Genomic DNA, 9,837 nt, shown 5'->3' with positions numbered 1-9,837 from the left:
TCAGTCTCCTTTGGGCCAATGAATGCTTTTTCTGCCAGAAGCACCCTGTAGCACTGTACTTTAGTGATCTTTCCGGCAGCAACAGGCTAAAGTATCCCTACAAGGAGTTGCTTTTTCCTAATTAAAAAAAAAAAAAAGCTCCAAGTCCGCTCAGAGAAATTAGTCCGAATTTGTTCTGTTTTAAGATGTTAAGTTTGTGGTCATTTATTACATAAGCTACATTTATTACATAAGCATGCCTAGTAAAGACTCCTCCAGCCTTTGCCCAGGGACCTGGGCAGGGGGGTGTCCCTGAGCTGTGTGTGTGCGTGTGTGTGCGCGCGCTTAGTGCTGTTCGACTGTTTGCAAACCCGTTGACTGTAGCCTGCCAAGCTCGTCTATCCATGGGATTTTCCAGGCAAGAATACTGGAGTGGGTTGCCATGCCCTCCTCTAGGGGATCTTCCCGATCTGGGGATCAAACCTGCATCTCTTGCATCTCCTGCATCAGCAGGCGGGTTCTTTACTGCTAGCACCACCTGGGAAACCCAGGGCGTGTATCTTCACCTTTTCTCCAATTTTCAGAATGAGCTTCACCTCTGCTCTGTCTTGTCTGGAGTCACCGCATCCAACCCTGAGGCTGGTTTGTTTTAGGATGGAGGATACTAAGCATTCATCCATTTTTCTGTTTACTCTTTTTTTTTTTCCCCTTTATTTATTTATTTATTTTTTCAGTGGGTTTTGTCATACATTGACATGAATCAGCCCTGTTTACTCTTAACTTGCAACTTCGTGCCAGGCTCCGGATTTGCTGAAAAGTGTGGTGCTCAGACAGTAAAGAACCCACTTGCCAATGCAGGAGACCCAGGTTTGATCCCTGGGCTAGAAAGATCCCTTGGAGAAGGCCATAGCAACCCACTCCAGTATTCCTGCCTGGAGGATCCCTGGGACAGAGGAGCCTGGCAGGCTGCAGTCCCTGGGGTCATAGAGAGTCTGGCACGACTGAGTGACTGAACTGCAACAAGTGGTTGCCACGTTCTGTTTCTGGGCCAAATGGCTCTGCGTTTCGTTTCCCTCTTCTGCATCCTCCTGGCTCTCAGCCAGGCAGACCGCAGGGAGCCAGGTCTGGAAGGGCAAACATCCCCTTGGCAAAGGGGGCTGAGAGGAGCCTCTGGGGGCACGGGGCTGGGCAGCAGAATGGACGGGAGTGGACCAAAGTGGAGCTGTCTGACCAGGGCGGAGGGAGTCATCCTGGCGGCCCCCTGCCTTCCCGGCCTCCCCGGCCACCCTGGCTCTGCTGCTCATGCCCACCTGGGTCCCCCCATCCAGCCCCCTTGGTCAGCCTCGCTGCCCTGTTTACGACCCTGGCCTGCGTGTGCCCTGGGCTCTGTGAGTCCGAAGCGGAGCTCCCAAGTCAAGGACGGGCACAACTTTGCCCCGGAAAATGAGGCCTAGGCAATGAAAGAGCCACATCTGTCCCGGCCTTACCTGGGATGAAAGCGCCTCCTCTGAGATCCCACGAGTCCCCATGCAGGCTGACGTCTTTTACCTGACCCTTGGTGGACACAGGGACAGGATGGAGGGGGCCTGGGGTGGCTCAGGTGAGGCTGCGCTATGCCTACCCAGCTCTAACGCACCTCGGGTCTCCCCCCCCCCCCCCAAGAAGGCCCAGGGATGACACTTCTCAGCACTCGCTGATAGATGGAGGCCAGACCAGTGCACAGCAGCCTGGTGGGGTCCAGGAGGAGGTGGCTGTCTCCACTTTATGGAAGACAAGACAGCTCCTCGGGGACAGAAGGCACTCAGGGAGGTGATGGCGGAGCTGAGGCTCAAAGCCACAGCCAGTCCTTTGCCCGCTCCCGATTGCTGTGGTCCCTCAGTGAGGGAGGAGCCTTCCCACCCGCTCATCCTGCTTTGCCATCACCCAGGACTGACTCCTGCATGGGAGGCGGGACTCAGGAACCACAAGCCCACTCACTGCAGTGCTGGGTTTAATTCTCAAAGTTACAACTCCATCCAATTCTGAATTGTTTACAAGTAATACATCTTAACAGATAAGGATACAAAAAGTTTGAAAGTCACAGAAAGAGAAGATGCATCATGCAAACAGCAAGACAAGAAAGCTGATGGAGCTGTGATAATATCAGACAGACTGTAAGGAAGTAACACTACTCAGATTCACGAGGGCAGCTGCATATTTTACCACCAAAGCTCCAATTCCCCAGGATAGAACACCCTTAAACTCGTACACTCCTAATAACACATCCTCGAAACAGATAAAGCAAAGAAGCAGCTCATGCGCAGGCTTGCGTCTTCATTCTGGAAGTCAGATTTTGGTGGTGCATGGCAGCCTTTGCCAATCAGCCTTCAGCAAGGTTGTAAAGAATCAGGCCTTCCTCTTAGGGAGTCTGCCCTACAGAGGGGAGGAAAAAAATATCACAGATGCATGAAACAGCTGAAGACCAGCAGTCAGCACCGGGTAAGGATGGTGTGGGTTATGTACTGTGGACTTGCCACATAGATGGACATCAACAGGCAGACACACCCATCACACACTTTTGTTCACTTGTGTCTACATGAACGCCCATGCTCCCATCTGGGCATGGGGGAGGGTCCTCGTGGGGTGTGTCATTTGAGGGGGCCCTCTTGGAGATGAGTATGGACTGGAGCCACCTGGATTAACACCCCACCCCACGATCGTGGCTGCTGTTCCCTGGGCCCCCAGGCCTGCCTGCCCAGCAGGACATTCCACAAACATGTCCTGGGCCCTTCTCTGTGCCGGGCATTGTCCCGGGCATTGTCCTCGGTGTGGAGCAAGCTGTGACCCGAATGGGCACAGCCCCTGCTCTTGGTGAGCCCGTAGCACACAGCGGTGAGTCCACAGGGCAAGTGGAGCAGGGTGGGAGGACCAGAGGGCTGTGTGTGCTGTATTATTTTATGTAAGGCGGTCAGGAAAGGCCTCTCTGAAGAGGTGACACTTGAACGGTGACCTGAAGGCGGTGAGGGAGAGAGCTCTGTGCGCAGCTGGGGGAGGAGCATTCTGGGCAGAGGGAACAGCAGGTGCAGAGGCCCTGAGGCCAACTGGAGCTGGTGGGCGGGGCTGTAGGAGGGGCGGGCAGAGGGCGGACTGGAGCAGGGTGGGCGGGGCTGTAGGAGGGGCGGGCAGAGGGCGGACTGGAGCAGGGTGGGCGGGGCTGTAGGAGGGGCGGGCATAGGATGGACTGGAGCTGGTGGGCGGGGTTGTAGGAGGGGCGGGCATAGGATGGACTGGAGCTGGTGGGCGGGGCTGTAGGAGGGGCGGGCAGAGGGTGGACTGGAGCTGGTGGGCGGGGCTGTAGGAGGGGCGGGCAGAGGATGGACTGGAGCTGGTGGGCGGGGCTGTAGGAGGGGCGGGCAGAGGGCGGCCTGGAGCTGGTGGGCGGGGTTGTAGGAGGGGCGGGCAGAGGATGGACTGGAGCTGGTGGGCGGGGCTGTAGGAGGGGCGGGCAGAGGGCGGCCTGGAGCTGGTGGGCGGGGCTGTAGGAGGGGCGGGCAGAGGGCGGCCTGGAGCTGGTGGGCGGGGCTGTAGGAGGGGCGGGCATAGGATGGACTGGAGCTGGTGGGCGGGGCTGTAGGAGGGGCGGGCAGAGGGCGGACTGGAGCTGGTGGGCGGGGCTGTAGGAGGGGCGGGCAGAGGGCGGCCTGGAGCTGGTGGGCGGGGCTGTAGGGGGGCGGGCAGAGGGTAGCGGAGCGGGGTTGGGGGGACTGTTGCTGCCCAGGGGTCCATGCAGAGGAGGCAGAAGAGCCCCAAAGGAGGCGGGGGATGAAGCCAGGTGCACCTGTGAGCACCCCGTGAGCACTGGCACTCCACCGAACAGCTGCTGTTAAATGCCTGTTTAAATGTTAAACACCGCCTGTTAAATGCCTGCTGTATGCATGGCCCACGCAGGGTGCCCACCGCTGTGGAGCGTGGCTGAGCAGAAACCGCCTGCCCTTGTGTCTCCTGGTGGGCACGGACCCAGCAGGCTGGCAGTCCCACCCCAGGCCTCTGTCCCGGCCTGTAGGCCTCTGGGTGAACAGGGCGCCACAGAGACCTGCGGCCTTGACGGATCACGAGGCTCCCAGGGCCCCGCCCCTCGCAGCCACCCCCGCACCCTGGCCGGGTCTGGGATCCTGGGAATCCCGGTGTGTCTCTCAGGTACGCTCCTCTGTCCACTCTGGACCGCCCGCCCCGGCGCTGTCTCCATGCACGCCTTCTCTTGCCCACGGCCCACGGCCCATCACCGCCATCTGTGCTGCTCCCTTGGTGCCTGTGGGCTGCCCCCGCATCCTGTCACCCGCGCTGGCACTCAGCTGCTGCGTGTCTGATGAAGATACAAAACCACCGGGACTTCCCTGGCCGTCTGGTGGCTAAGGCTCTGCACTCGCCCTGCAGGGGGCCCAGGTTTGATCCCTGGTCAGGGAACTGGATCCCACATGCTGCAACTAAAAAACCCCGCATGCTGCAGTGAAGATGCACACAGTGACAAAGGTTCTGCAACGGAGACTCGGGGCAACCAAGTAAATCAGTGTTAAAAATAATACAGACTCATCTAGATGCGATGGACCATTGGCACTCACACTGAGCCCCCTGACCACCACCCTCCTGCCACCATTGCCCCACTTGCCCCGCCTCTCCCGGGACCTCTCTGATGATCCAACCACTGAAAGGTTGGCACCTGGCGGTGGGGGGCACCCGCCAAGGCTGGGGGGTGGCTAAGGGCTCCGTGCGGCTCGCCTGACTGCTGTCAAGAGTTTCTATGTCCCTGGGCCCGGGACCTCAGCTCCCTCCTGACTGCCCCGCACGCTCACCCCCAACCCCCTGCTACCTGGCGCACAGCAGCTGTTTGCCTCTGGAGTGACCACTGGACGCTGGGCTTGGGAAAGGGAGGGAGCAGGGCAGGAGCCGCGGGGTAGGGCTCATAGGGCTGGCACAGGGTGGGCGGCTCCGGGCGGCTCTCAGACCCTCACCTCGTCGCTGGGGTCGGTGGAGGGCGTATCCCCCTCCTCCAGCTCGGGCTCCTCCTGCAGCACCCTGCTGAGCATGGCTCCCAGGGGCTCCCGCAGGCTCAAGTGGCCCCCGCTGCTCACCAGGAAGTAGATCATCGGTTTGGTGCTGCTGCTGACGGACAGAGAGAGGCAGGTGAGGCGGCCAAAGACAGTCTTTGCGTGCTGGGGCAGGTCCAGCCAGTAGAGCAGGAACCAGGAGATGCCGAGGGGCAGGGCGCAGGCGAGGAACACAAAGATGCAGAGCAGGACGGCCAGGTAGAGCCGCGTGAGCGGCCGCTGCCATGGGCGTGAGCTCCTCTGCACCTGGATGCAGAGGGCCATGCCGGACAGGGCCATGACGGGCGTGGAGCTGATCAGGGTGACGAAGTGCAAGACGGTCTCCGCCCTGGATCCCGGCCACGAGTGGGGACGCTCGGCCTTGTCGTGGAAGTACCAGGCCGGCATGATCAGCAGGACGGCCAGCAGCCAGAGTGCGGCGCACACCACGGCTGACAGGCGCAGATGCCAGCGGCCCCGGTACCAGGTGGGGAAGAGGCCGGGGAGGCAGGACTGGGCACTGGCGGCCGTCAGCAGGCTCAGGCTCACCGTGTAGGCCAGGTACCCGGCGCTCCTCACCGCCCGGAGGCCCAGGTGGTGCACGCGGGCCCCCCAGGAGCTGGCGCTCAGGATGGTCAGCGTGGCCAAGCAGAGGAGGAAGAGGAGGTCGGCCATGGCCAGGTGGAGCAGGTAGATGCCCAGCGGGCCCCTCCGCCGCCGGGAGCCCAGCAGCCAGACCACCAGGCCGTTGCCCACAATGCCGCCCACGCAGGTGAACATGACCAGCGCGTCCAGCACCTCCTGCACTGTGTGGAGGGGCCCTGGGGTGGGGCCCACAGTGCCTGGACCGCTGCTCCTGGAGCCGCTGCTGTTGAGAGTGTTCTCCATCCCTGGCAACAGTGGGGAGAGAGCTGAGGGCCGCAGAGCTGGGGCCCCTGTGGCTCAGGCACCCCCCACCCCAGGGACAAGGCCAGGGCGGGAGACCTCCACTCAGCCAGGCGGTGACTGGACGCCCTCTGGTTATACCACTTGCCACTCTTTGGAGCTGTCGCTGGCCACACCAGGCCACGTTCCCTCATGCCTAATTCAGGTTACGTGCTCCCGGCTCTGGGGCAGGCCGGCGTCCGTTTCTGTTGCTGGATGTGAGGGTGGCCAAGCTCGGGGCAAGGCTCAGGGCACTGGCCATCCGTGCTCAGTGCTGGCCTGGCCTCCACCCTGCTGGGGGCGGGTCCCTCGGAGCCTCTGAGTGGCCAGCTCCCGGGCCTGCAGCAGTCAGCGTGGGTGGGCAGAGTGGTTGTGTGTGGCTGGTCACTGTGATGTGCCCCCCGGGAGAGGTGGTGGGCACTGCTCCTCCCTGGGATCAGGGATCCCTGTGCCTGGCACCTTGCACCCCATCGTGGTGGGTGGACGAAGTGGGCCACACAGCACGCTCGGTGAGCTCCCTGACCCCTGACCTTCCCAGGTGCCAGAGTGCGCCCTGGGGTCAGCACGGCCCCTCCGCAGTTACTGTGGGGCTTGCCTCCCGCCAGACCCCAGAGCTCGTCGCTGTGAGCACCTGCTGGGGCCCAGGGCACCCCAGCCCTGACGTTTGTCCACTCTCTGACGGGCCTGCGCGTCCCTCCACCCGGGGCTGCCTTTCATTCCCATTGTCCACTGCCTGCCTGGTCTGACCCCCCTCGCCCTCCACCCAGGCACGCGGGGCTCGGAGACCCAGGGTGGCAAAGCTCAGCATCTTCGGGGCCTGGTCGGGACCTGGGACGGACTCCACAGCCTGGTACTGGAAGCACCACGTGCCCTTGCTCCCCTGGCCTGCAGTGCCCACCGGGGTCACGGTCCTTACACCCACCCACAGGGCTCAGCTGCCTCCTCGGAGCCCAGGCACGGAGGCAGGGTCCCCCGGGAACCCAGCTTGTTACACATCAAGGCTCTGGGTGCGGAATCAGGGAATTGGTCCCCAGGGCAGCTGCTATTTCATTTTACAAAGGTTGTTTTTTTCCTGAACTAATGGTGTAATGGATTGTATCGCTTCTAACCAATATTCGTGCATGCTCAGGCATGTCTGACTCTTTGCGACCCCATGGACTGTAGCCCGCCAGGCTCCTCTGTCCGTGGGGATTCTCCAGGCAAGAATGCTGGAGTGGGTTGCCATGTCCTCCTCCAGGGGATCTTCCCGACCCAGGGATGGAACCCGCACCTCTTATCATTTTCTACATTGGCAGATGGGTTCTTTACCTCTAGTGCCACCTGGGAAGCCGCAGTGATATTCATATTACGGGTCATGTTTATTCTTGAACTGGTTGCCGAGGCCTCGTCAGTGCCCCGCCTGGGTGAGGGTGGGGGATGGGACCTGAACTAGACCCCTTCCTGGTCCCGAGGGACCCACACCCCCTCCCACCTCCCCCCAGAGTCAGGGCTGAGAGATGCTGCTTGAGGCCGAAGGGGCTGCTCGGGGAGGGGGCGGCAGCCGTGGCCCCAGGCCGTGTGCCCTTAATTTCTCCTTATAAAGGACCCTGAGTTCGCCACCTGGTTGTCCTCCCGTAGCTGTGCGTGGAGGACTGCATGGGGTCTGACTTCTGAAGGCTTCGGAGGGATCAGGAACCGCGGGATGCCGCATTCCACCGGGCGAGTCCTCCCGCCCCTGCGCTGCCTCAGGGCCCCCTTCTGCCCTGCTGGGCCCCCCACCTTTGGCTCAGACACCAGCACATGTACCCCCGACTGTCCAGTGCCCACCCTGGAGTCGTGACCCTCCTTCAGCCCCCTGGAGACCCCTCCCCGTCTGCTGAGACGGCCATGCAGGTCCTTTGGGCCATGGTCATCAGGTGGGGCAGGGATATCAGGGGACTGGGGGAGCCGGCCGGCCTCAGCCCCCGACAGCGATTCTTGGCTTGGACGCCCGCCCCTGGATGGCAGAGCCGGGAGCCTGGCAGGCGGGGGTCTCCAAAAGTTGTCTGTCCGACGAGAGGAGGCATCTGGGCCATGAGAGTCCCTCCCGTCCCCGGCAGGCTCAGTGAGGACTGTCTGTGTTCGCCTCGACCTGGCGGGCACCTGCTGGGGGCCGGACAGATGACACCCAGGCACCCAGGGCGGGGCTGTTCCCACACGGGGCTCATGGCACCGCTGGCCCTGGGGCCAGGAGGAACTCACCAGACCTAAGGGCCACTCTCCCACCCGTCTCTCCCGCAAGAGAGGAGACTTAGGACCATCCAGGCCTCGGGTCCGCCTGACCCCTGGCCCCAGAAGGAGCGGCCTTGCTCAGGGTGCGCTTGCCGTGCGGGGGGCAAGGTCTGACCTCGGGCTTGAAGCAGCGGCCTCTCACCTGGCCCGCCCGCGCCGTCCGCTCCTGGAGGAGGACCTGGCTCCCGGAGGCCTGGGCGGCTTCCTGGGGCCTGGCCCTTTGGCTTCTCTGGCCGCAGGTCTGGCTGCAGGCTCGCGGAGTCCGACGGGTTGGTCCCCGGGATCCACTCCAGGCTCTGCCTCCTCTGAGGAGGAGAGACGCCCAATCCGTCTGCGGGAAGCAGGGCCCTTGGGGGACCAGCTGCATTAGGCCTCTCCCTGCAGGAGCCCGAGGCTGCGGGCTAATGGGCCGCCCAGGAGGCCCCACACAAGGGCGGGGCTCGGAGGAGCACCGGTAGCCGGCCCCTCACCCCGGCCGGCCTCCTCAGGGAAAGTTCGGGGCACCGGGCTTTGGGAGGGTCTCCGGCTGGGGGCTCCGGGGTCCACTGAGAGGCCAGTGCCTCTGGGAGCCAGGAGACCACGAGGCTTGTCCTGCAGGGTCGGGGCCGGGGGAGCACCTGCATGGAAACTTCTGGATCTCTGAAGCCCCTCCCTGCAGGAGGCGGAAAGACAGACCCTCGATAGGGAACCCCCAAGAAGGTTTAAGGCCCAGTTCAACCCTGGCTGTCACATGGCTCTGGGTGACTTCTGGCCCCTGTTCCTCCATGTGTAACAGGAAGTTTCCACAGAGGCTTCAAGGGAGGGTGTGGCAGCGATGTGGTTCGGGGGGGAGGTGGCCGGTGTTCTGGGGGGAGGGGGACAAGAGAATTTCTTTGGGGCAAACCTCTGACGGGCAGCGACCCCAGCCCTGGCCAGGGGCCCTGCCTCTCACCGGGGATGCACAGAGGCCTGCCCTGCTCCACAAGGGGATCCTGTGTGTTGGGATGGGGGTGCCTGTCAGCACAGCATGTGGCAGGCCCCTCCAGGGTGAGGGAGGCAGTCAGGAGCCAGCCCCACCCCCAGCTCGACACGCACCCTAGGGTGTACCTTGGCAAGCTACTCTCTGTGACGAAGTTCCCTCACGGTGGCATGCGTCCACCTCATAAAACAGCCGGCACCCGCACATTGCTGGCAATGCAGCGTCTGCCAAGCAGATGGACCACTTGCCATGGTTCCCAGTTGCTGTTCAGTTGCCCAGTCTTGTCTGATTCTGCGACCCCATGGACTGCAGCACGCCAGGCTCCCCTGTCCTTCACTATCTCCCAGAATTTGCTCAAATTCATGTCCATTGTGTCAGTGATGCCATCCAACCCTCTCATCCTCTGCTGCCCCTTTCTCATTTTGCCTTCAATCTTTCCCAGCATCACAGGCTTTTCCAATGAGTCGGTTCTTGGAATCAGGTGGCCAAAGTACTGGAGCTTCAGCTTCAGCATCAGTCCTTCCAATGAATATTCAGGACTGATTTCTTTTAGGATTGACTGGTTTGATCGCCTTGCAGTCCAAAGGACTCTCAAGAGTCTTTTCCAATACCACAGTTCAAAAGCATCAATTCTTCAGTGTTCAGCTTTCGTTATGGTCCAAC

At 61.8% G+C, this 9,837-nt stretch overlaps 1 protein-coding gene across 2 annotated transcripts; it reads right to left on the bottom strand.

Annotated features, from left to right (window-relative positions):
- Positions 1-1,952: 1,952 nt before the first annotated feature.
- LOC122708238 (mas-related G-protein coupled receptor member D-like) lies at positions 1,953-8,597 on the bottom strand. Of its 2 annotated transcripts, none has more exons than XM_043924466.1 (3): positions 8,359-8,597; positions 4,968-5,932; positions 1,953-2,391 (listed from the first exon to the last, which is right to left on the bottom strand). In XM_043924466.1, the coding sequence occupies exons 2-3, from the start codon at positions 5,928-5,930 to the stop codon at positions 2,365-2,367; spliced, it is 990 nt and encodes a 329-aa protein (XP_043780401.1). In that variant the 5' UTR covers positions 5,931-5,932; positions 8,359-8,597; the 3' UTR covers positions 1,953-2,364. The 2 variants fall into 2 exon arrangements, with proteins under 2 accessions (XP_043780401.1, XP_043780398.1); XM_043924463.1 differs by lacking the exon at positions 8,359-8,597 and adding an exon at positions 6,076-7,094.
- Positions 8,598-9,837: the final 1,240 nt, after the last annotated feature.

This window comes from Cervus elaphus, chromosome 2 (genome assembly GCF_910594005.1).
Source record: "Cervus elaphus chromosome 2, mCerEla1.1, whole genome shotgun sequence".
NCBI classification, from domain to species: domain Eukaryota; kingdom Metazoa; phylum Chordata; class Mammalia; order Artiodactyla; family Cervidae; genus Cervus; species Cervus elaphus.
Note: the sequence above shows the minus strand (reverse complement) of the source record. Positions and strands in the feature narration are given on the sequence as shown.